This window comes from Haliotis rubra, unplaced genomic scaffold (assembly GCF_003918875.1).
Source record: "Haliotis rubra isolate DU_JTF1 unplaced genomic scaffold, ASM391887v1 Scf258, whole genome shotgun sequence".
Classification (NCBI taxonomy): domain Eukaryota; kingdom Metazoa; phylum Mollusca; class Gastropoda; order Lepetellida; family Haliotidae; genus Haliotis; species Haliotis rubra.
In genome coordinates this window covers 189,842-216,038 of record NW_025766647.1, presented here as the reverse complement: position 1 = coordinate 216,038, position 26,197 = coordinate 189,842, and the positions used below count along the sequence as shown (strand labels likewise).

Here is a 26,197-nt window from a genome sequence, read left to right as displayed (position 1 = left end):
TTCATTTGGTACACGACAGACATGTAAGCCTTTGTAAATGTTTGGCTTAACCGGCTCGGAATTAACGTAGATTTGACTTTTTAGTAACTCATTAAGCTTAACGGAGCAAATAGTGACCTACTGCAGCATGACATTTACTGGAGTGAAAAGGGAACCTGTGTATGCACATTTTCTTGTCTGTTCTTCAGGAGGAGATATCGGTCTGCTACAACGTGGCCTCGACCTATCTGGAGACGCAGAGTGTGTACTCCAACATGTGAAGCACATCGTGAAACACCTGTCACGTACAGTGTGACGTGGACCAGACAACAAGCACATCGTGAAACACCTGTCACGTACAGTGTGACGTGGACCAGACAACAAGCACACCGTGAAACACCTGTCGCGTACAGTGTGACGTGGACCAGACAACAAGGACACTGTCAGGCTTCTGTTGTTTCGGCAATAATGTTTCCGTTAATAATTATTGATGCTGTGTCAGGAATCCATAAACATATTTAGCCTTGATGCAGCACTAGACAACTCATTATCCGCAACATTAACTGACAGATTACATAGACAAGCCCAATATCACTCATTTGATATTGTTTGTAGTCCCTAAACGAATACTGTAATGACAGTTTTGTCTTTCTCCTTCGATATTGAGGACTGATATTTGATGTGTTCACAAAACAGACGCGGAAAACATTCATGATGCTATTTTAGGAATATTATTTATTAGTTGTTATTGAGACTTATTTGTATACTACAACATGCATTTTGCAACCATAATAGCTGAAATATGCTATATTTACTGTTTGTTTATTGCTTCACATTGTTTGCATACTGCTGAAACAAATACATACTCATGACATAGAATTGTAACATCCAATTTACTTTTAGCAGAGATTATTAACGCATGTAGAACGGGTTGCGTTGCTTCTATTCAGATGGATGAAATAAACTTCGTATTAAGACTGTCGCCTGCCAATGTAAGAATGGAGACAAGTGGTAATAATCAGTAACGCGTTATCCTTACAAATGTTTAATATGGATGGTTGAGATGTTACGTCATTGTGTATGTTTTTGAGCAGGTATACACATTGCCATGTCTGCCATTACAGGAATATACACGCTTGTTATTATAATAAGATATTCAGACGCCTGAATTATGGGGTGATATTCATGACTACTCTCTCACAAGCTTGTAAACATTTAGTACTTCATTTGTTTACCTGTGGTTGTTACGTAACTTGTAACTTATTTCAATATTTATTCAGGTACACACTATATCCGTATACTATTTTAGAGACGTCCTGTGACTCTGAAAAATAATTTTTGGCTATTATTTATTGGAAATGAAACGATTGATTTGTTTGTCATCTCTCAAAGGTGAGTATGTGAACTACATTTCGTTAAACACCACATTCAGTTCAGGCTGATGTGTCGCTTCGGTTCTTGCATCACGACTGAAGGAGTCGGTCGCACTGTTGTCATCTTACACCATGGACATACAAGTCAGTCGAGGGGGGAGTGTCTGCCAACATGTCTTGTGAACCACCTGGAAAATGCAGGTCTATTGCAGGTGAACAATAACTACAACCCCAGATAAAAGATTTTACTGACCTCCTTATTTGATTTATTCCCGAATTAAATAACTTAAACAATTGACATGCTTTGTGTATTCCTTATTGGTCCCACTGGTGTAGCTGGACATCCCATCCCACTGGTGTAGCTGGACATCCCACTGGTGTAGCTGGACATTCCACTGGTGTAGCTGGACATCCCATCCCACTGTTGTAGCTGGACATCCCATCCCACTGGTGTAGCTGGACATCCCATCCCACTGTTGTAGCTGGACATCCCATCCCACTGTTGTAGCTGGACATCCCATCCCACTGTTGTAGCTGGACATCCCACTGGTGTAGCTGGACATTCCACTGGTGTAGCTGGACATCCCATCCCACTGTTGTAGCTGGACATCCCATCCCACTGTTGTAGCTGGACATCCCATCCCACTGTTGTAGCTGGACATCCCATCCCACTGGTGTAGCTGGACATCCCATCCCACTGTTGTAGCTGGACATCCCATCCCACTGGTGTAGCTGGACATCCCACTGGTGTAGCTGGACATCCCACTGGTGTAGCTGGACATCCCATCCCACTGGTGTAGCTGGACATCCCATCCCACTGGTGTAGCTGGACATCCCATCCCACTGGTGTAGCTGGACATCCCACTGGTGTAGCTGGACATCCCACTGGTGTAGCTGGACATCCCACTGGTGTAGCTGGACATCCCACTGGTGTAGCTGGGCATCCCGCTGGTGTAGCTGGGCATCCCGCTGGTGTAGCTGGACATCCCGCTGGTGTAGCTGGACATCCCACTGGTGTAGATGGACATCCCACTGGTGTAGCTGGACATCCCACTAGTGTACCTTGACATCCCACTGGTGTAGCTAGACATGCCACTGGTGTAGCTGGACATCCCACTGGTGTAGCTGGATATCCCACTAGTGTAGCTAGACATGCCACTGGTGTAGCTTGACATCCCACTGGTGTAGCTGGATACCCCACTGGTGTAGCTGGACATCCCACTGGTGTAGCTGGACATCCCACTGGTGTAGCTGGACATCCCACTGGTGTAGCTGGACATCCCACTGGTGTAGCTAGACATGCCACTGGTGTAGCTGGACATCCCACTGGTGTAGCTGGACATCCCACTGGTGTAGCTAGACATGCCACTGGTGTAGCTGGACATCCCACTGGTGTAGCTGGACATCCCACTGGTGTAGGTGTATATGCTTATGATTGAGACGACACCTTGCATCATGACTGATATCTTTCCATTGACACTTGCTTATGATATACCATTCCTTCACCCATGGGTACCTGTGATGATCCGGGTCAGAGGTCATCATCATTGTTGCTGTGTGCAGTTTCCATTAATCGAAACCTCGGTAATGTCAATATATACTGAACAAAACTAGCTGGGGATACATGTAAAATTTGAAATTATGAATAATGATCTATTTATTCATTGACACACTGATAAAATATAAATCAAAAATATACCAATATCTCTATTTTATTTTGTCTAGTATATATAACGTCAGTTCTGCCTGTGAAGATTCGGGTTAGAATTGGTCTCTGAAACCCATGTTTATGAAGGAATCAGGAGGTATGACTCGCTGACCAGGGACCCGTTCCTCAAGGCGATCGTAGCGCTACGACAGTCGTGTAAGTCTATATTAAAAGTATAGGAGTTACGATCAACTTAGCGCTACGATCGCCTTGAGGAACGACTTAGTTGGTTAATGCGTAGATCGAGGCTCATGCTGTTGATCACTGGGTTGTCTGGTACAGACTCGATTGTTACAGACCGTCGCCATGTAGCTGGAATGTTGTGTGGCGTTAAACACCAAAGAAAGAAAGATGGGTAATCCATGGGACTTAAAATGACAATGATACAATCATAATGATAGCAAATATCACAACAGTTACCATTTCTAAGAAAACAATGTGTGAAACAAAGAGCTGGACAAGCCTCAAGGCCTCATTAAATCTTTCAGCCACCTTTGTGATTTGACACATTTGTTTTGGACGGGCACCACGGCTGGGGCGGGATAATATCACCTTGCCGCAAACACCTGGCGAGAATGAACTTCCAACATTTGTACACCATTAGAAAAGTCCTGGGTGTACTCTTATACATTTACATACTTATCTTTGGACGTTCAACTTGTCAGAAATGAAATGAAATCTCAAATCGCGTTCAGAGGAAGTAAAATTTGAAATCTGTTTGAATTCTTATGGATAACAAACCAATGTAAAATTTAGGAACATTTCGGCATGACTAAGGCATCCCCAAGCACACCAACCTTCCTCGCCTCGCCTCTCTGTTTCTTTACGCACCTGTGTCAGAATGTCGGTTATGGTCAGCAAAAAATAAAAACCAGGAATTTGGCCAAACATTTATGGAACATGTACTGGAACATCGATAGACATTAGACCTGATCATGATAAATTACGCACACTGATAGAAGCTTTTTTTGAAACGACACAAACCGTGACTATCTGGCTCTCAATTAAGCCCGTGCACGGAAGGAAGTAAACATTTATAGATCCCAAGTTACTGAGCCCTTGTGGCTACCAATCTAGCAGTAGTCATGCTTACCAAGACTTTCTCACCGGACCGTACCACTACGTATAATCAACACAGATTATCATCTACACACCCACCGGGCAAACAGCTCATATTAGCCGCGGGTTTGCATATCTTTTATTAAGTAACCAGAGGTGGACACCATCTTTCTTTCTAATGTGCCACGATAAGCCGTTTCCAGCATCTCAAGTGTTCATAACGCGGCAGTAATCACGGAACTGTTTCCTTGACATGCATATGTGGTGTCAAACTGGACTATTCTATAAGTAATGGATTGCAAAAAGTACTTCTGGTATATCGTACATATCTGCTGGCTGAATTACCTGACAGCATCAGTTATCGAAGGGGGAGAACTCAGAACTATTATATAATTCGGCAACATACTAAAACGCCATAAAATACTTGTTCCAACAGTCTTAACTGACTGCTCGTTTCAAAATCTTGAAACATTTATTTAAGGAAATGTGGAATTTGCCTGGAAGTCTACATGAACAGTCTGGCCCATCAAGTGTTTTTCCTCTTGTGTCACAAATAGCAACTTCTAGACAGCAAACCCCAATTGTATAACCTGTGATGGTGTTACGCGGCTTGTACCCGTCCCTGAAAAATACACCATATTTTTCGCATATTTCATTCAACTTTATAGGGCGTTATGACCAATATGGTTGCTGGCTGAAGTACCTGTGGACACCGCAGTGTTGTTTACCTGTTTGATTACAATGTGAGAGAACTCTGATAACACTGAGAGAATTATTACAAAACTATACAGCACACTGAAGATCCATAAAATAGTTGTTCATGTAACAGCCTTGTAATTGTTGCTCGTTTCAAATGCTCATGTAGATGGTTATGATCAACAGTCCTAGCACCAATATGATAACGTCGTGTTGAAGTGATTCTGACGGTGAGTAATGGTTATGTCAGGGTGTGCTTGCAGGAAGTTATTGCTACATGCTACAGCGCCTGACACAGAAGTGACTGACATAGGCGAAGGTATCAATTTCCTCCTCGGTATTTGATACCCGTGAAGGTCCGGGTTAGAATTGATCTTCAGTAGCCCATGGCTTGTCGTTAGAGGCGACTGACCGGATCGGAGGTTGTCAGGAGCTCGCTGACTTGGTTGACACATGTCACCGTATCCCAATAAGGTAGATCGATGCTCATACTGTTGATCACTTGATTGTTTGGTCCAGACTCGTAATTACAGACAGGAATATTGCTGAGTGCGGCGTAAACTAAACTCACTGACTCGTTATTTGAATTGTAATTGTTTCATGGTTTCAAATGGATTGTTTTGTTTTGCTCTTAATTTCCAATAGTTGCATAATGTGTCATTGACTTCCTCATGCGCTGTTGTGAAAATACATGTATGCTATGATGAGTGTTTGGTTTCGTGTCCTGCACACTCTCCCGTCCGTAGGTGTCTGTCACTTTCGACTTTCTCCCATATTAGGAGAAATATGAATGAAAAAATGTTTCAAACTTGACGCGACGTTTAGTATGAAGGTTTGTTTGTCGTTGTATTACCTTACAAACGTGCTTCAACTTGATCCTGGGTTAATTAATGACCTTGAATACAATAACACCGGACCGACGTTATAAGTGTGAGACACCACAAACTCCATACAGTACACAAATGGCCCAGTCATTATATATCAGCATCCCGAACGAGAAAGCAAGTATGATGTTCAGTCGGTCATCAGCCTGGCTTTTGAGCTATGAAATGTAAATCTATATTGTATTGTTATTGTTTTAATCAAGCATTCACGAAACAAAGCCAACTTCACTCAGCCTGATACCATTTCCTTGATTTCAATGCATAAATGTTTCAGAAAACTGTGAAAACAGTAGTGTCGTTTCAATTTCCGCAAAATTTCAAAATAGACTGACTAAGAGGTGCATGTTGCGTTCATGTATTAGGTAACATATCCTACAACAAAACATAGAGCTGTCTGTGAAAGTCCCATCGAAATCCAGCCTTCATTTGTCAGGAATGTTGAATAGAACATGATTACACAAAATGTGAGAGAAATGTGACAAATGTTTCAATGAATACCTAACCTAAACCTGAAACTAAAACTAAAACTAAAACTAAAACTAAAACTAAAACTAAAACTAATGAACCAGGAAGTGAGACAAGCTTACCCGCGAGTATGGTGGATGTGTTGCGACTTTTCTCCGCTCTCTCTCTCTGCCTGATTGCGGGCACACAAGGTAAACATCATTTGTCAGTTTTATAAAGATTATCAGTAGTGTTTTAGTATGGACATTTTCGTCGCTATCTGGCATAATTATCAACATTTGGAGGAATCGTTCCTAACATATGTGTATGTGTAGTTGGTTTTAGCTTTGTATAATGTGTGTAGCCCACTCTTTTGCAATACTTAGAGGACATATCACATGTGACAGTTGTGAAACTCACAAACTATGGTACTATTTGGTATTGTACAAACCTAAAAACAACGAAACCTAGGGAATGTGGTTTTGAACCCGCTGTGACGAAGAAGGTGCATTTTGAATTCAGGTTTCCACATTACTCAAAACAATACTCATAATGCTGGCGATTGAACAATCGTTAGGGACGTATGTATGTTCTCTATATGATCTGCTATCTTTAAAGTAATGGTCAAGTGCTGATTATCTCCGACACAATACTTCTGTAGATTATCTCCAACATAATATTTCTGCTTATTATCTCCGACACAATACTTCTGCTGATTATCTCCGACACAATGCTTCTGCTGATTATCTCAATATAATATTTCTGCTGATTATCTCCGACACAATACTTCAGTTGATTATCTCAACATAATATTTCCGCTGATTATCTCCGACACAATATTTCTGATGATTATCTCAACATAATACTTCTGCTTATTATCTCAACATAATATTTCTGCTGATTATCTCCGACACAATGCTTCTGCTGATTATTTCAACGTAATATTTCTGCTGATTATCTCCGACACAATATTTCTGTTGATTATCTCCGACACAATACTTCTGTTGATTATCTCAACATAATATTTCTGCTGATTGTCTCCGACACAATACTTCAGTTGATTATCTCAACATAATATGTCTGATGATTATCTCCGACACAATACTTCTGTCGATTATCTCAACATAATACTTCTGATGATTATCTCGACACAATATTTCTGCTGATTATCTCCGACACAATACTTCTGTGGATTAACTCAACATGATATGACTGCTGATTGTCTCCGACACAATGCTTCTGCTGATTATCTCAACATAATACTTCTGCTTATTATCTCCGACACAATACTTCTGCTTATTATCTCCGACACGATACTTTAGTTGATTATCTCCGACACAATGCTTCTGCTGATTATCTCAACATAATACTTCTGCTTATTATCTCCGACACAATACTTCTGCTTATTATCTCCGACACAATATTTCTGCTGATTATCTCCGACACAATACTTCTGTGGATTAACTCAAAATAACATGTCTGCTGATTGTCTCCGACACAATGCTTCTGCTGATTATCTCAACATAATACTTCTGCTTATTATCTCCGACACAATACTTCTGCTTATTATCTCCGACACAATACTTCTGCTGATTATCTCCGACACAATACTTCTGGTGATTATCTCCAACACAATACTTCTGCTGATTATCTCCGACACAATACTTCTGTTGAGTATCTCAACATAATACTTCTGCTGATTATCTCCGACACAATATTTCTGCTGATTATATCCGACACAATATTTCTGTTGAGTATCTCAACATAATACTTCTGCTGATTATCTCCGACACAATACTTCTGCTGATTATCACCGACACAATACTTCTGTTGAGTATCTCAACATAATACTTCTGGTGATTATCTCCGACACAATATTTCTGCTGATTATATCCGACACAATGCTTCTGCTGATTATCTCAACGTAATAGTTATGCTGGTTATCTCCGACACAATACTTCTGTTCATTACCTCAACTTAATATTTCTGATGATTGTCTCAGACACAATCACAATGATTCTGCTGATTATCTCAATATAATAATTCTGCTGATTATCCGCGACATAATACTTCTGTGGATTATCTCCGACACAATACTTCTGTGGATTATCTCAACATAATATATATGCTGATAATCTCCGACACAATATTTCTGCTGATTATCTCAACATAATACTTCTGCTTATTATCTCCGACACAATACTTCAGTTGATTATCTCAACATAATGTTTATGTTGATTATCTCCGACACAATACTTCTGCTGATTATCTCAACATAATACTTCTGCTTATTATCTCCGACACAATACTTCTGCTTATTATCTCCGGCACAATATTTCTGCTGATTATCTCCGACACAATACTTCTGTGGATTAACTCAACATAATATGTCTGCTGATTGTCTCAGACACAATGCTTCTGCTGATTATCTCAACATAATACTTCTGCTTATTATCTCCGACACAATACTTCTGCTTATTATCTCCGACACAATACTTCTGCTTATTATCTCCGACACAATACTTCTGGTGATTATCTCCGACACAATACTTCTGCTGATTATCTCCGACACAATAGTTCTGTTAAGTATCTCAACATAATACTTCTGCTGATTATCTCCGACACAATACTTCTGTTGAGTATCTCAACATAATACTTCTGGTGATTATCTCCGACACAATATTTCTGCTGATTATCTCCGACACAATACTTCTGTTGAGTATCTCAACATAATACTTCTGGTGATTGTCTCCGACACAATATTTCTGCTGATTATATCCGACACAATGCTTCTGCTGATTATCTCAACGTAATAGTTATGCTGGTTATCCCCGACAGAATACTTCTGTTTATTACCTCAACTTAATATTTTTGATGATTGTCTCCGACACAATGATTCTGCTGATTATCTCAATATAATATTTATGCTGATTATCTCCGACACAATACTTCAGTTGATTATCTCCGACACAATACTTCTGTTGAGTATCTGAACATAAAATTTCTGCTGATTATCTCCGACACAAAACTTCTGCTGATTATCTCAATATAATATTTATGCTTATTATCTCCGACACAATACTTCTGCTGATTATCTCCGACACAATACTTCTGCTGATTATCTCAATATACTATTTATGCTCATTATCCGCGACATAATACTTCTGTGGATTATCTCCGACACAATACTTCTGTGGATTATCTCAACATAATATATATGCTGATAATCTCCGACACAATATTTCTGCTGATTATCTCAACATAATACTTCTGCTTATTATCTCCGACACAATACTTCAGTTGATTATCTCAACATAATATTTATGTTGATTATCTCCGACACAATACTTCTGCTGATTATCACAACATAATACTTCTGCTGATTATCTCTGACTTAATATATCTGATGATTATCTCCGACACAATACTTCTGTGGATTAACTCAACATAATATGTCTGCTGATTATCTCCGACACAATGCTTCTGCTGATTATCTCAACGTAATAATTATGCTGATTATCTCCGACACAATACTTCAGTTGATTATCTCAACCTAATATTTCTGCTGATTGTCTCCGACACGATGCTTCTGCTGATTATCTCAACATAATACTTCTGCTTATTATCTCCGACACAATACTTCAGTTGATTATCTCCGACACAATACTTCTGTTGAGTATCTCAACATAATACTTCTGGTGATTATCTCCAACACAATATTTTTGCTGATTATCTCTGACACAATACTTCTGTTGATTATCTCAACATAATATATCTGCTTATTATCTCCGACACAATGCTTCTGTGGATTATCTCAACGTAATATTTATGCTGACTATCTCCGACACAATACTTCAGTTGATTATTCTCAACATAATACTTCTGTTGATTATCTCCGACACAATACTTCTGCTGATTATCTCCGATATAATATTTCTGCTTATTATCTCCGACACAATACTTCTGCTGTATATCTCCGACACAATACTTCTGATGATTATCTGAACATAATATTTCTCCTGATTATCTGCGACACAATATTTCTGCTGATTATCTCAACATAATATTTATGCTTATTATCTCCGACACAATACTTCTGGTTATTATCTCCGACACAATACTTCTACTGATCATCTCAACATAATATTTATGCTCATTATCCCCGACACAATACTTCTGTGGATTATCTCCGACACATTACTTTTGTGGATTATGTCAACATAATATTTCTGCTGATTATCTCAACATAATACTTCTGCTTATTATCTCCGACACAATGCTTCTGCTGATTTTCTCCAACATAATATTTATGCTTTTTGTCTCCGACACAATGCTTCAGCTGATTAACTCAACATAATATTTCTGCTGATTATCTCCGACACAATACTTCTGCTGATTATCTCAACATAATATTTATGCTTATTATCTCCGACACAATACTTCAGTTGATTATCTCCGACACAATACTTCTGTTGAGTATCTCAACATAATACTTCTGGTGATTATCTCTGACACAATATTTCTGCTGATTATCTCCGACACAATACTTCAGTTGATTATCTCAACATAATATTTCTGCTGATTATCTCCGACACAATATTTCTGCTGATTATCTCAACATAATATTTATGCTTATTATCTCCGACACAATGCTTCTGCTTATTATCTACGACACAATACTTCTGCTTATTAACTCCTACACATTACTTCTGCTGATTATCTCCAACATAATGTTTCTTTTAAAGGCAGCTGTCGCTATGGCAGAAAACAACTGACAGTGTGGGTACAAGTGGCTCACTAAAACCAATGTTCTAATGTTCTAGGTAACTGTCCTGATGGCAAATACGGCGACCAGTGTGATGAGTGCCACTGCCCCCCGAAAGAGTGTGATCCTGTTTCTGGTTGCACAGGAACTGTCTGTGATTCGGGATGGTCTGGACCTAAATGCCAGATACGTAAGGCTACATACACCTTGTTAAATTGATTTACCATATCGTCGCTTTCAATGTCAGATACGTAAGGCTACATACACCTCGTCAAATTGATTTATCATATCGTCACTTTCAATGTCAGATACGTAAGGCGACATACACCTCGTCAAATTGATTTACCATATCGTCGCTTTCAATGTCAGATATGTAAGGCTACATACACCTCGTCAAATTGATTTACCATATCGTCACTTTCAATGTCAGATACGTAAGGCTACATACACCTTGTCAAATTGATTTACCATATCGTCACTTTCAATGTCAGATACGTAAGGCGACATACACCTCGTCAAATTGATTTACCATATCGTCACTTTCAATGTCAGATACGTAAGGCGACATACACCTCGTTATATTGATTTACCATATCGTCACTTTCAATGTCAGATACGTAAGGCTACATACACCTCGTCAAACTGATTTACCATATCGTCTCTTTCAATGTCATATACGTAAGGCTACATACACCTCGTCAAATTGATTTACCATATCGTCACTTTCAATGTCCTTTCCTTGTTGTTCCTCGGCGTTATTCATCTGATAAAACATACAGGAAGTGAACAAGTAAATGTTTCCTTTTATTATATGAAACAGTTGCCAGATAGTTTCATCTACTAGTTTCAGAAACAGAACACAGCGTGACATACTCCGTGACACCATGCACACACTTAACTACATTTGACTTAAATATTTTGTAGAAGCATTCAATTACAAAGATATTGTAAATAAAGAGATAAAATGTTTAATTAACCATGAGGGCAAACATATCGGGGTTCATATTTTTCATACGATGCCCTAGGACAATATTACTTTACGAGAAGGTGTTCCATGTCAAGCCTCGATTTCGAAGGGAACTACTTTTTTCATTCATGAAATTTTACTATGCCCATTCACAGATTGGCATCTCGGGGATAACCTGAACTCGAGCTTTGCTTGCAATATTATTATTGTTAAAACAATGTTGTTCAATTGAGTATATTTTTCAATAAAATACATAAAACAATTACAATTTATGACATTTTCACTTACATACTTGTTACATCGATTGATTAACCTTCAGGCGACAAGGTAAACAAACAACATGGCTGCCCTTTACCGCAGTCAATCAGAGTCAATGGTCTTGTCACGATCGATGGCAAACTAGTTGGAATAGTAGAAAGTGTAATCCAACCACTTGGGACATTTCATGTGTATAATGTTCGAAAGGAAACAGAGGGTGTGAAACAAGTTCAAAGACACTGCCTTCATGTTCTCCCCGAGACTGTCACTCGTTCACTTGCGCCTGGCAGTCTGATAGTTGTCATGTGAAGCAGCAACGTGTTCCACCGGTGACGTCACACTTGTGACGTCAAAAGTGTGACATGACGTAATCATTCTTGCTCTGGTACTGTTTTTTTGTTGACTTTGCACTACGTTCTAAAGTTGCTATTTCAAACAAACTTCGTGTTTAAACGTTGTGAATTACATACGTACGACTGAAATATATTCTTCCGCTATTATTTAAAATCAAGGTTGACAAATAACTGTCGATGAAAATGTGCACTTGTTTCATCAACTGTCGGTAAGTGGTGCTAAGGTCTTCGCCGAATTACGTTGATATTTTCTTCCGCCTCTATTACAGATGATGCGGCATTATATATAAGCAGACACTTCGTTTCGTGTTTAAGTGATTCACATTTCTACGGAAATAAACAGAATATCATATTCGTGTCCATGTCATAATATGTTTACGACACGAGTGCCGAAACTATCTGTAGTTAAGTATTTGTGGTTAATATAGTACTACTATTTGTAGTAAATAGAGCTGTGACGATATATCGTAGTTTTTTCGTATCGTGATATGTATCGTTGACCATAAAATTGTTAATTTTCATGAGATATTGAGGGTTATGTCAATATTTCTTGCTATTAAAATATGATTTTTTAAAGAAAATAACTAAAGAAAGCATATCGTGATATGCATCTAATCGAATCGAATCGTATCGTTCCAAGATATCGCGATATGTATCGTATCGTGATATTTCTGTATCGTCACACCTCTAGTAGTAAAGTCAAATTTGTACTCATATAATATCCTCTATATATGTCCAGGTGAAATTGACATTTTTACTCACATAAAATATTACGCCAGGGTGATTATTTTGGATGGAAGCTATTGTAAACAATTCGCTTGAAAGTCGTTTGTACGAATCTGACTACCGCATTAGCTTGTACCACATCATTAGCTTGTACTACGTCATTAGCTCGTACTACGTCATTAGCTTGTACTACGTCATTAGCTTGTACCACATCATTAGCTTGTACTACATCATTAGCGTGTACCGCATCATTAGCTTGTACTACGTCATTAGCTTGTACCACACCATTAGCTTGTACTACGTCATTAGCTTGAACTTCGGCATTAGCTTGTACTACGTCATTAGTTTGTACTACGTCATTAGTTTGAACTACGTTGTTAGCTTGTACTACCTCATTAGCTTGTACTACGTCATTAGCTTGTACCACATCACTAGCTTGTACTACGCCATTAGCTTGAACTTCGGCATTAGCTTGTACTACGTCATTAGCTTGTACTACGTCATTAGTTTGAACTACGTCATTAGCTTGTACTACCTCATTAGCTTGTACTACGTCATTAGCTTGTACTACGTCATTAGCTTGAACTACGGCATTTGCTTGTACTACATCATTAGCTTGTACTTCCTAATTAGCTTGTACTACAGCTTTAGCTTGAACTGCAGCATTTTACTACAGTTTTAGCTTGAACTGCAGCATTGTACTACAGCTTTAGCTTGAACTGCTGCATTAGCTTGTACTACAGCTTTAGCTTGAACAGCGGCATTAGCGTGTACTACATCATAAGCTTGTACTTCCTCATTAGCTTGTACTACAGCTTTAGCATGTACTACGTCATTAGCTTGTACTTCCTCATTACCTTGTACTTCCTCATTAGCTTGTACTACAGCTTTAGTTTGTACTAGGCATTAGCTTGTACTACAGCATTAGCTTGTACTACAGCATGAACTTGTACTACAGCTTTAGCTTGAACTGCAGCATTAGCTTGTACTTCCTCATTACCTTGTACTTCATCATTAGCTTGTACTACAGCTTTAGCTTGTACTACGTCATTAGCTTGTACTACAGCATTTCCTGTTACTACAGCTTTAGCTTGAACTGCAGCATTAGCTTGTACTTTCTCATTACCTTGTACTACCTCATTAGCTTGTACTACAGCTTTAACTTGTACTACGTCATTAGCTTGTACTACAGTTTTAGCTTGAACTGCAGAATTAGCTTGTACTGCGTCATTAGCTTGAACTGCAGCATTAGCTCGTACTACGTAATTAGCTTGTATTACAGCATTAGCTTGTACTACATCATTAGCTTGTACTTTCTCGTTAGCTTGTACTACAGCTTTAGCTTGTACTACGTCATTAGTTTGTACTACAGCATTAGCTTGTACTACAGCTTTAGCTTGAACTGCAGCATTGGCTTGTACTGCAGCATTAGCTTGTACTACAGCAGTAGCTTGTACTACAGCTTTAGCTTGTACTACGTCCTTAGCTTGTACAACAGCATTAGCTTGTACTACAACATTAGCTTGTACTACAGCTTTAACTTGAACTGCAGCATTGGCTTGTACTGCAGCATTAGCTTGTACTACAGCTTTAGCTTGTACTACGTCCTTAGCTTGTACTACAGCATTAGCTTGTACTGCAGCATTAGCTTGTACTACAGCTTTAGCTTGAACTGCAGCATTGGCTTGTACTGCAGCATTAGCTTGTACTACAGCATTAGCTTGTACTACAGCTTTCGCTTGTACTACACTGCATTACCTTGTACTACAACATTAAGCTTGTACTACGGCTTTAGCTTGAACTGCAGCATTGGCTTGAACTGCAGCATTAGCTTATGCTTCCTCATCAGCTTGTACTTCCTCATTAGCTTGTACTACAGTTTTAGCCTGTACTACATCATTGCCTTGTACTTCCTCATTACCTTGTACTACAGCTTTAGCTTAAACTGCAGCATTAGCTTGTACTACAGCTTTAGCTTTTACTACAGCATTCGCTTGTACTACAGTTTTAGCTTGAACTGCAGTATTAGCTTTTACTACAGCTTTAGCTTGTACTACATCGTTACCTTGTACTACACGTTTAGCTTGAACTGCAGCATTAGCTTGAATCATTATCCAATGGTGAAGACACCGGGTGTTCGCCAAAATGTGGTCGTATTTCTCCTAGGTGTTAGCCATCACACACTCGGTTCATCCAAGTTCATCTCTGTCAGTAGACATTGCCACCGAGTCCCAAGAACATGCCCAAGACACTGCAGTCCAGCAGGGATGAATGAAAACATTTAAACATGGTTAACTGGAATGTGATAGAGCCCCACTCCCCAAAATGAAAACAGTTAAATAAATATAATGAAATGAAATGAAATAACATAACATAAAATAATAAACAAACAAGCAAATAAATACATAAATAAATATCTGTAAATGTATATACATAACGATGTAAAACTCTACTCGCTCCGTCACATTCCATTCGTTCATCCTTTCAGAAAGCGTTCTGTTGATCAGTGCCGTTGTTGCGGGAGGAGCCTACCTGTTGTTGATCTTCGCCGTCACAGCTGCAGCTGCAGTGTGGTGGTAAGATGCTAGACACAAACATTTACTAAACCATATACCTTCAGACTAGCTGCACAGCAAAATAGTCACTTATTCATTTGTGATAACTATATTTTTTTGAACGTTTTCTTTGTTCGATGGCTTAGGGCGCAAAGAAAGACCAGGACAGGCTCCCCATAGTTTCGCACGTCATTCACAAGGTAATCCAGATTTGTTTCAATGATAAACAGGTGGATTGAATTCGTATTTCCGTTTATTATACACATTCCGATGGATTGTAGATTTTATTAACTAAGTGTCTCCTTGTCCGTGTGCGTGCATGCGTGTGTGCATGCATGCGTGCGTGTGTTTGTAGTGTGTGTATGTGTGAGAGTGCGTGCGCGAGCGTGCGTACGTGCACGTGTGTGCATACTGTAACTGCCAGGCAGAAAAGGGTATACACTTAAAAAATACAGTTTCACTGAATCAGATTTTTTATTGTCAGTTTTGACTGACAGCAGTCACAGAAACTATACTACCCGCATCAGACACACCAACAAATAATCACATATTATTTTTCACATCTGGAGGCTCATTATGATCATCTGGTTTGAATCTCTTCACTCATTTCTTCCTTCCTGATGTGAAAAGAATCAGTGCTGAGTTAATTGTCTTACCGACGTGAACAAACCATTGCAGGAACACTGAGATCCAATGTCAGGAACAAGAATCATGACACTCCTGAAGGATCCACTGAAGTGGAGGTGGACAAACTGCATGACAAGATCAGGGAGTTGTTGGATGAACCTGGTGGTGTTCACCAGGAGTTCCATGTAGGTGTTCCAAGTAAAACTAAAATAACCAGATATTTTATACGTTGTATTTTTATTATTTTAATTTCGGCTAAATTTTCCTACAATCGCCAGCAGCATAGGGGGATGGTGGTGAGGGATGGTATTTTAAACATGGTAGTATAATTTAGTAACTGCGATCGTTAGTGACTGTATTTTCGAAGGGGGTTAAAGTATCGTAAAATCATTGTCCTCCAGAGAGGGTACGTACGTCCCAAAACTTTCAAAGCTAAATGTCAACTTACTAGATTTATAAAACGTAGTATTTTGGTTCCTTTAAAGTTTGGATAAATGTTTCCTACAATCACCAGCAGCTGAAGGGATGGTGTAAATCCAAATAGGGTCCATGCACGTAGCAAAGACTCTGTAAGTCCCCATGGTCCCTAGTATGGTGGTTGGTGATCTATAGCCTGTTTTTACATTGTATTGTCTTCGTAAATAAAATACATTATATATTTACATGCTAGTTTTAGGCACCATCTGTGATACTCTAGTTGCTTTACTGTCCTTCGATAACTGGTTATTTAACAACCTATATTTATTGTGTATGCAAGGCCCTTCTGGCTGTGATATTGCCGAGGTGACGTTATATTTTAACTCACTCACTCACCTTAATGTGTAAATGTAAGAAAGAATTGATTGTTTTAAAAAGTGTCAACCAGAATCAATTTCAAAATATGCACCATTCATTGTTATAAAGACAGGTTTGGCTACACATGTGGTTCCTGACAAATCTATTGTTTCAGCGACTTTCTGCTGGTTCCAGTCAACCTCAGCACAGAGCTCGACGGAACAGGGCCAAGAACCGCTACAGGAATCTTTATCCTTGTAAGTCATGCCACAAACAACGGTCTGCAGATAGGTAGAAGCTTTATACCATCAGCTGGACATGAGCAGATTCCCTTTACTGATTGATATTCAACAAAGGGAGGACGTTAGTTATATTACGTATTGTATTACGCGAAGGGATGCATAATTCATTTACAGGTTGAAATAATTTCTTGGCCACGAACAGATTATTTCTCATCATTATATAATCTTATATTGTCATCATTGTAACTATATATAAGCATCAATCCATTCCGAAGACCGGGTTTAGAGTGTAATGTGATAGCCACAGAAGTAGATTCCATTTCGTGAAAAGAACAATTTAGCTGTGAAAAAAGTGGCAACGAAAGTCAGTGAAAACACCAGTTTCCTGCCCTTCCGGTAGCACCCATCATTCACATGCCTAAAGTCCTGAAAACAGACCACACAATCAAGTGAACAATTACAATCAAGTGATCGATCACCCAAAAAGTCAAGCGATTAATTTTGAATAAAAACTACTGTTTACAAGTACAAAAGCATTAAGGAAATAGATTTGTATTACACCACAGTGGGAGTCAGTTGTAGTGTTAAACCCTTTGTATTTCAATATTTCAGATGATTACAACCAAGTACGGCTGACCAAACTGCGCAGGGATCCCCTCTCCACCTACATCAACGCCAACTACATCAATGTAGGTTGATGATCAGTTTCACAACCAGTTAAATTAGATAACATACACGGAAACAAAATATTAAATGAGAACATTTCAATTTCAGGGATACTTGAAACCTCGAGCATATATTACTACTCAAGGTATGTGCAACACTCTTTCCTGTAAAGCTGCGAGATTGATTGGTTTTCAGAGCACGATGATGTGAAGGGTTAACATAGTAATTTGCTTGATCATACCAGTGACCCAGGTTAAGTAGCACATTTACTGAAAGACTCGTACATCAATCTGACACACCATTATACTGGACAACTGTTCAATCGGGCCTTAAACCAATCTCACTCCCTCACTCAATGACAACTGATTTCATCAATATTTACATATTAAAACATGGATCAATCTAAAACCAACTTTAGTTATATTAATAATCAGCTGATAAAGTTTTGTCCAGGGCCCAAAAGGACAACTATTGGTGACTTCTGGCGAATGATCTTCGAGGAGGAGATAACTCGAGTGGTTATGCTGACCAACCATATAGAGAAAGGAGTAGTAAGTCTTCTTGCACTTTAACCAAGTTCCAACTATGTCTGAACTGTTGATGTGTATAAAGCAATCTGATGTCTTATTTCAACTCTAGGTCAAATGCGACTCCTACTGGTTGGACGGATATAATCTTGATACTGGACTATTTCTGATTTCTGTCACCATGAAGCAGCAGCGATCGCACTGGAACTTCCGGACACTCAAAGCCACGTCTAAAGAGGTACCAGCTTAGATTACCATTTCTGTTGTCGGCAGTTAAGGTGACAAAACAGCAGATGAGTAATCCATGTATTTTGTTCTGTGTAGACTGGCGAAAGTCTTATCGTCCATCACTTCCAGTTTACTGTGTGGTGGGAGGACAGCACGGCTGATGAACTCGCTCTGGCAGAGTTTGTGTTCCGAGTAAGAAGAACATCCAACCCCTAACAACTCTCCCCTGCTGGTTCACTGTAGGTAAGCTGGACATGTGCAATTACATTGTTACGCATTCTGTGCACAGCACGTGAGCGCATCAACAATTTTAGTACTGGTTGGCTCTGGAACTTTTAAACGCGCACAAGCCCTGTTCTGACACAATCTCAAACATGCAAATCCAAAACGTTGAGACAACATTTTGAAAAAAAACCGCTGAAATGAAATGGAATACTCTACACGGTGAGAACCAAATCCTGTGCATGGAGGTATATTAATTGCCTAATGTGGTCATTTGGTGTTATCACCAGTGCAGGGATCGGCCGGACAGGAACCTACATCACTGTGGACTATCTCCTGGACCAGGCCTTCACTGACCGCAAAGTGGACGTGTTCCAGGTGGTGAATACCATGAGACAACAGCGCCACAGCATGGTACAGAGCCAGGTACAATACCTTCTGTGTCTTACACGTACTCTTGACATACTCGTATTTATAACCGAAATAATGTTCTTTTTACATAATTGCTAACCAAATGTATGTACAATGTGTGATCCCATCTATGCGATAAGAACATCATGCTTTTGAAAAAAAATTATGATATGGGACAACGATTTGTACTGAAATGATGTATTTCTGGTGTTGACGCCTATTGTATGAGAATTTGAACATTACAGCGTCAGTACATCAGCGTGTACACCACTGTGTATGAAACTCTCCTGGTCGGGGATACAGCCTTGTCCCTGGCAGCATTTAGAGAAAGAGCACGTCAGGCAGATGGTGCATTCACTATGGGGAACATGACTGTACCTCAGCTGGTACAGGTGAGAATGGACATTCTGTACATATACCACAAAAATAATATGAAATGACAGCCCGACATCCATTTTAACAGAGATCCATTGATGCCCCAAACTGGACATTTTAGTAACTTCACCCAATTTCTTAATTGGTATAAATGTACTCACTTTGATGAATCGATGTATTGACTTTAGTGTTCTATGTTAACTATTCAGAAACTGGCAAGAGAGAGAGGAAATGCTGAATCAGGTGAGAATAATGGACTTGCTATTGTCACTTACGTGCTGTTGAGTTAAGTAGCCTACGCCTACATGATTCACTTCCAAATGTGCTCACACTGTCGGGATAATTAACACAAGACTTCCAGGATGAGGACATAGAAACATTATGATTCTGATATGACTTCTACTAGAAGCTCCTTGTTGCAGGATGAGGAGATATAGACACATTATGATTCTGATATGACTTCTACTAGAAGCTCCTTGTTGCAGGATGAGGATATAGAAACATTATGATTCTGATATGACTTCTACTAGAAGCTCCTTGTTGCAGGATGAGGAGATATAGACACAGATATGACTGATATGACTTCTACTAGAAGCTCCTTGTTGCAGGATGAGGATATAGAAACATTATGATTCTGATATGACTTCTACTAGAAGCTCCTTGTTGCAGGATGAGGATATAGACACATTATGATTCTGATATGACTTCTACTAGAAGCTCCTTGTTGCAGGATGAGGATATAGAAACATTATGATTTTGATATGACTTCTACTAGAAGCTCCTTGTTGCAGGATGAGGAGATATAGACACATTATGATTCTGATATGACTTCTACTAGAAGCTCCTTGTTGCAGGATGAGGATATAGAAACATTATGATTCTGATATGACTTCTACTAGAAGCTCCTTGTTGCAGGATGAGGAGATATAGACACATTATGATTCTGATATGACTTCTACTAGAAGCTCCTTGTTGCAGGATGAGGATATAGAAACATTATGATTCTGATATGACTTCTACTAGAAGCTCCTTGTTGCAGGATGAGGATATAGACACATTATGATTCTGATATGACTTCTACTAGAAGCTCCTTGTTGCAGGATGAGGAGATATAGACACATTATGATTCTGATATGACTTCTACTAGAAGCTCCTTGTTGCAGGATGAGGATATAGAAACATTATGATTCTGATATGACTTCTACTAGAAGCTCCTTGTTGCAGGATGAGGAGATATAGACACATTATGATTCTGATATGACTTCTACTAGAAGCTCCTTGTTGCAGGATGAGGATATAGAAACATTATGATCATGATATGACTTCTACTAGAAGCTCCTTGTTGCAGGATGAGGATATAGACACATTATGATTCTGATATGACTTCTACTAGAAGCTCCTTCTTCCAGGATGAGGATATAGAAACATTATGATCATGATATAACTTCTACTAGAAGCTCCTTGTTGCAGGATGAGGATATAGACACATTATGATTTTGATATGACTTCTACTAGAAGGTCCTTGTTGCAGGATGAGGATATAGAAACATTATGATTATGATATGACTTCTACTAGAAGCTCCTTGTTGCAGGATGAGGAGATATAGACACATTATGATTCTGATATGACTTCTACTAGAAGCTCCTTGTTGCAGGATGAGGATATAGAAACATTATGATCATGATATGACTTCTACTAGAAGCTCCTTGTTGCAGGATGAGGAGATATAGACACATTATGATTCTGATATGACTTCTACTAGAAGCTCCTTGTTGCAGGATGAGGATATAGAAACATTATGATTCTGATATGACTTCTACTAGAAGCTCCTTGTTGCAGGATGAGGAGATATAGACACATTATGATTCTGATATGACTTCTACTAGAAGCTCCTTGTTGCAGGATGAGGATATAGAAACATTATGATTCTGATATGACTTCTACTAGAAGCTCCTTGTTGCAGGATGAGGAGATATAGACACATTATGATTCTGATATGACTTCTACTAGAAGCTCCTTGTTGCAGGATGAGGATATAGAAACATTATGATTCTGATATGACTTCTACTAGAAGCTCCTTGTTGCAGGATGAGGGAGATATAGAACACATTATGATTCTGATATGACTTCTACTAGAAGCTCCTTGTTGCAGGATGAGGATATAGAAACATTATGATCATGATATGACTTCTACTAGAAGCTCCTTGTTGCAGGATGAGGATATAGACACATTATGATTCTGATATGACTTCTACTAGAAGCTCCTTCTTTGCAGGATGAGGATATAGAAACATTATGATTCTGATATGACTTCTACTAGAAGCTCCTTGTTGCAGGATGAGGATATAGACACATTATGATTCTGATATGACTTCTACTAGAAGCTCCTTGTTGCAGGATGAGGATATAGAAACATTATGATTCTGATATGACTTCTACTAGAAGCTCCTTGTTGCAGGATGAGGAGATATAGACACATTATGATTCTGATATGACTTCTACTAGAAGCTCCTTGTTGCAGGATGAGGACATAGAAACATTATGATTCTGATATGACTTCTACTAGAAGCTCCTTGTTGCAGGATGAGGACATAGAAACATTATGATTCTGATATGACTTCTACTAGAAGCTCCTTGTTGCAGGATGAGGACATAGAAACATTATGATTATGATATGACTTCTACTAGAAGCTCCTTGTTGCAGGATGAGGACATAGAAACATTATGATTCTGATATGACTTCTACTAGAAGCTCCTTGTTGCAGGATGAGGATATAGAAACATTATGATTCTGATATGACTTCTACTAGAAGCTCCTTGTTGCAGGAGGCAAGTACAAGAGCATGGTAAGGATGAGCGGGAGAACTGACGTCCTGACAGTCGTAATGCCGGTAAGTAAAGGTATAATCCTGTTGTAGGTAGGAGCACAAACAAAAACGTTGCAGATATAAACGACATTACTCTTACTGTCAACATGCAATACAATATCACATGTTAAAATCACGCACTCACTTACTCCTCTATACAGCAGTGGATGCACATATAAGTAACTATTATATTTTCAATCATGAATATTTTCAGTCCCGTCTATCTGTGAGAGGATACCTAGTAACCGAGGCTCCCTCCATCGCCACAGCGTCTTCCTTCTGGGAACTCACAAATAGCCACGAGTCGTCTACAATCATAGTCCTGCCCAAGTCATTACAAGTGAGAAACTATTCCACGTCTTTGGTGTAAGCCTAATGTTGTCTTTCCACCTCCCTGAGTTTAGTGGCATCTTCATTTAGGACAATGACGACAAGCACCTAGCCTCAAGAGATACAGAGACATGATGGTAAGGGTCGAGCGTTCACATCCTGACAGGTTTATTACATTTTACATTGGACTTCAATTACATCATAAAATGGAGGTTTCCATGTAAAATGTATTTAAGATTATGTGGCAATGATTTCTGACATGTGGTTATATCGGGCTGGTCTGCAATGGCATGGCTTAGGTGTGAGGAGGTCATCACTTCTTAAGGTTTCCTAATCACAAGTAGCATACGTTGTTATTCTTTATCAGAGAAACAGAAGCCATCTCGTTTTCACGTGAAATATGTTGAACATGCGTCAATTATGAGATACTAATGTTTTAATAAAACATGTAATGAGTTAATGTATTTAAAATGTGACGTAATCACATGCCACAGAGGTTGCCTTGTTTCCTGCCAACCTCGGGATCCAGTCTCGACTTAGGTCCGGTGGACGTCAAATGTTCCATGGTGTATGATATCAGTCACGATATCATCCTGAGGAACGTGGAAAGAAAAATGGAGGTAATTCATATCAATTTCGAAAGAATATCCCAGTTTATTTACAAATAATGTTAAGTCAAACGACTCTCAGTAAATATGCCAATAATGTTAAACTGTTGAACAAATTCAAAATTTAAAAAACATTGACGATATGCATATATGGAGACTGGAAAGTTTCTACACATTACGGCATAGGACTACACATTCATGATTACGCTGGCAACAGTGACATCGAGACAGGACAGATACTTGGGGGCAGTTTCCATGTATTACTGCATATAAGTACATATTCATCCAGATTAGCAGGGCGTCATTATCTATAACATTGACGTATTGTCTTTAAGGGAGACGTTAGCGCTCAGTCAGTGCGTGTGTACTTACTGAAGACGATCAACCCAAACGTTGTCCTTGACCTTATGAGAGAGATGGAGTCACGTGGGGCAAGCACCACACGACCAGTTACAGTGATGTTTAGGTATCTATGTCTTGGTGATTTGTGCAACTAGCGTATGTGGTGTTGTTTATATTGTTGTTCGTATTGTTGTTAATATAGTGTGCTGTTGTGTATAAGTGGCTGTAGTTGAAGAAGGAAAATAGATTCAGCAGGCTAGCTGTCTAGTACATTTCTTTAGACTATTTCCCTAAATATGATTTCAAACAAGATATACATACGGCCGATGTATATAGGGTCCATTTGGAGATTGGATTTACTAAGGCCTTGGTTCATCGAGACATTGGAATTGAAGAAATAATATTTGCCTTCTGAAACTGTCGAACGCATCATCAAACGTCAATTTCAGTGACGGCGAAAGGCGAATGGCTACGTTGTTCTGCATTATGAGCAACATCGTGCAGGGCATGATGTACGACAACGAGGTGGAGATCTACAACAACATCAGACGTCTCGGGCACCTGTTTGACAACGACCTTACTGAGGTACATGTCTCTACCTTTATTTCTAGTGCCACTTTCATACCACAGGCTTACTGTGAGTAGGTTTCTATCCATCCATCTCTGAATATACATCTTCTTAAGGTGTAGAAAGTGTAGGATGAGAGTGCATTCTTATGACTGTATATATGAATGTACAAACACACATATACCTCTATACTCCATGCAACGTTACACGTAAACATTTGAATAGGGTCGTTGCTATTTGATCATTGTGCATTGACGCCTGATGCGTATATTGATATTTCATGACATGATTTTAAATTACGGAACGATTGTCCTTAGTATCGTGAACAACCTGTGGAATTGTCGCTTGTATACTCTTCTTTAAGGGAAACATTCATGAATAGCAATTTCTGAATTATGAAATCCATATATTTATCTCTTTATGCGCATCACTTCTAAATGACATTAAAAATGTTATACTCGTGATCTAGTACGTCCAACACATCCAACTTCTAGAACGTCATGTCATAATATACTCTATGACGTCTTGTTATGAACTACTCAACGTCACGGTATAGCATCCTCTATAGCGGCATGTTATAACATATTATATAACAAAAGCCACTGTGTGCTATAATCTGATTGGTTGAAAACCGCCGTCGGTTCCAAATGAATTCCCGTGCTTCAAATACTCAATAATACCCGGATATATCCCAACACATGATGTTTACCTCCTAACTCTACAACGTCATGCGATAGCACACTGGATTCTATCAGCGTGGTACTCCCTTGTTAGTATATCTTAAAATTAAATCTGTTTGCTTTATAGCATTTCCAGGACAAACAAAGTTCACTTTCAACAAACAAGAGCTATGTCAAGTATAACCCACAACCTGTTCCCATCCCGTCACGGCCACTGGGGATGGAGTCACCCACTAATCACATACAATGTTCAGTCACCCACTAATCACATACAATGTTGAGTCACCCACTAATCACATACAATGTTCAGCCACCCACTAATCACATACAATGTTCAGTCACCCACTAATCACATACAATGTTTAGTTCGTAGTTTGTAGAAAGTAAAGGGAAAGGTGATATCGTTATCAGAAGCCACATGTGTGAGGTTTGACCGCTCTTACCACGAAACTGTTAATTTACAGGATGAAGTATCCACGTGTTTTGAACTGGCCTCATCCTTCATCTCAACACAAGAGAACTGACACTGCTTGGTCAAGCAGAGATGCGGGTTAACTACTCACCAGCTAGTATGTGTACTTTGACTTCAAGCTGGCTACAGACGATTGCTGACCAGAGTGAAACGTAGAAACAACGATGCACGATATGCAGTAAATACAATTATCCACTTAGAACCTGAATTCGTAGACATCATTCGTCGAGAACGTAATGTGTGAGAGCTATCTGCAGTGTTTTCACCCTGTATCTCAGATGTAAACGTCCAACAGGAACTCATGACTTGTGATGTGTTTGAACCTACCAAATCAAAATGGTCGTTTTGAGTTGGTAAAATAATAGCAGGATCCAAATATGACAAATTTGCCATGTACGATTTACGGCATCATTCACATCTGCTTCACGTCAACCAATGTGTTTTATGATATTGTACCCACGGTCATATACCAATACAAACATCAAAAGTT

The 26,197-nt window shown here is 39.1% G+C and overlaps 3 protein-coding genes and 1 long non-coding RNA gene across 4 annotated transcripts in view; all 4 read left to right on the top strand.

Moving 5' to 3' along the window:
* Positions 1-1,648, top strand: part of LOC124279906 (receptor-type tyrosine-protein phosphatase alpha-like) — a 95,862-nt gene extending 94,214 nt beyond the window's left edge. Inside the window, exon 30 of the mRNA XM_046715786.1 lies at positions 189-1,648. Within this exon, the coding sequence (XP_046571742.1) occupies positions 189-260 (72 nt within the window). The 3' untranslated portion in view covers positions 261-1,648. The remainder of the gene's footprint in view (positions 1-188) is intronic.
* A 3,688-nt stretch (positions 1,649-5,336) lies between these two features.
* Positions 5,337-15,965, top strand: LOC124279867. The gene is made up of 3 exons (XM_046715745.1): positions 5,337-6,355; positions 10,967-11,098; positions 15,701-15,965. The coding sequence occupies exons 1-3, from the start codon at positions 6,295-6,297 to the stop codon at positions 15,790-15,792; spliced, it is 285 nt and encodes a 94-aa protein (XP_046571701.1). The 5' UTR covers positions 5,337-6,294; the 3' UTR covers positions 15,793-15,965.
* A 1,435-nt stretch (positions 15,966-17,400) lies between these two features.
* LOC124279871 lies at positions 17,401-18,841 on the top strand. The gene is made up of 3 exons (XR_006899507.1): positions 17,401-17,425; positions 18,023-18,099; positions 18,716-18,841. It is a non-coding gene; the product is annotated as an uncharacterized LOC124279871 (long non-coding RNA).
* Positions 18,842-18,938: 97 nt separating this feature from the next.
* Positions 18,939-26,197, top strand: LOC124279866. The gene is made up of 10 exons (XM_046715744.1): positions 18,939-19,074; positions 19,344-19,479; positions 19,710-19,856; positions 20,049-20,082; positions 22,667-22,731; positions 22,922-23,047; positions 23,532-23,657; positions 23,981-24,111; positions 24,437-24,572; positions 25,700-26,197. The coding sequence occupies exons 2-10, from the start codon at positions 19,444-19,446 to the stop codon at positions 25,757-25,759; spliced, it is 861 nt and encodes a 286-aa protein (XP_046571700.1). The 5' UTR covers positions 18,939-19,074; positions 19,344-19,443; the 3' UTR covers positions 25,760-26,197.

Excerpts from the sequence above, each read along its gene's own strand:
- LOC124279866 (XM_046715744.1), top strand. The coding sequence starts at position 19,444 with ATGAGACAACAGCGCCACAGCATGGTACAGAGCCAG. Across the intron at positions 23,048-23,531 it reads TCCTGCCCAAGTCATTACAA|AGGTTGCCTTGTTTCCTGCC; the intron begins GTGAGAAACTAT and ends CACATGCCACAG. Across the intron at positions 24,112-24,436 it reads CCAGTTACAGTGATGTTTAG|TGACGGCGAAAGGCGAATGG; the intron begins GTATCTATGTCT and ends CGTCAATTTCAG.
- LOC124279867 (XM_046715745.1), top strand. The coding sequence starts at position 6,295 with ATGGTGGATGTGTTGCGACTTTTCTCCGCTCTCTCTCTCTGCCTGATT. Across the intron at positions 6,356-10,966 it reads CCTGATTGCGGGCACACAAG|GTAACTGTCCTGATGGCAAA; the intron begins GTAAACATCATT and ends CTAATGTTCTAG. Across the intron at positions 11,099-15,700 it reads TGGACCTAAATGCCAGATAC|AAAGCGTTCTGTTGATCAGT; the intron begins GTAAGGCTACAT and ends TCATCCTTTCAG.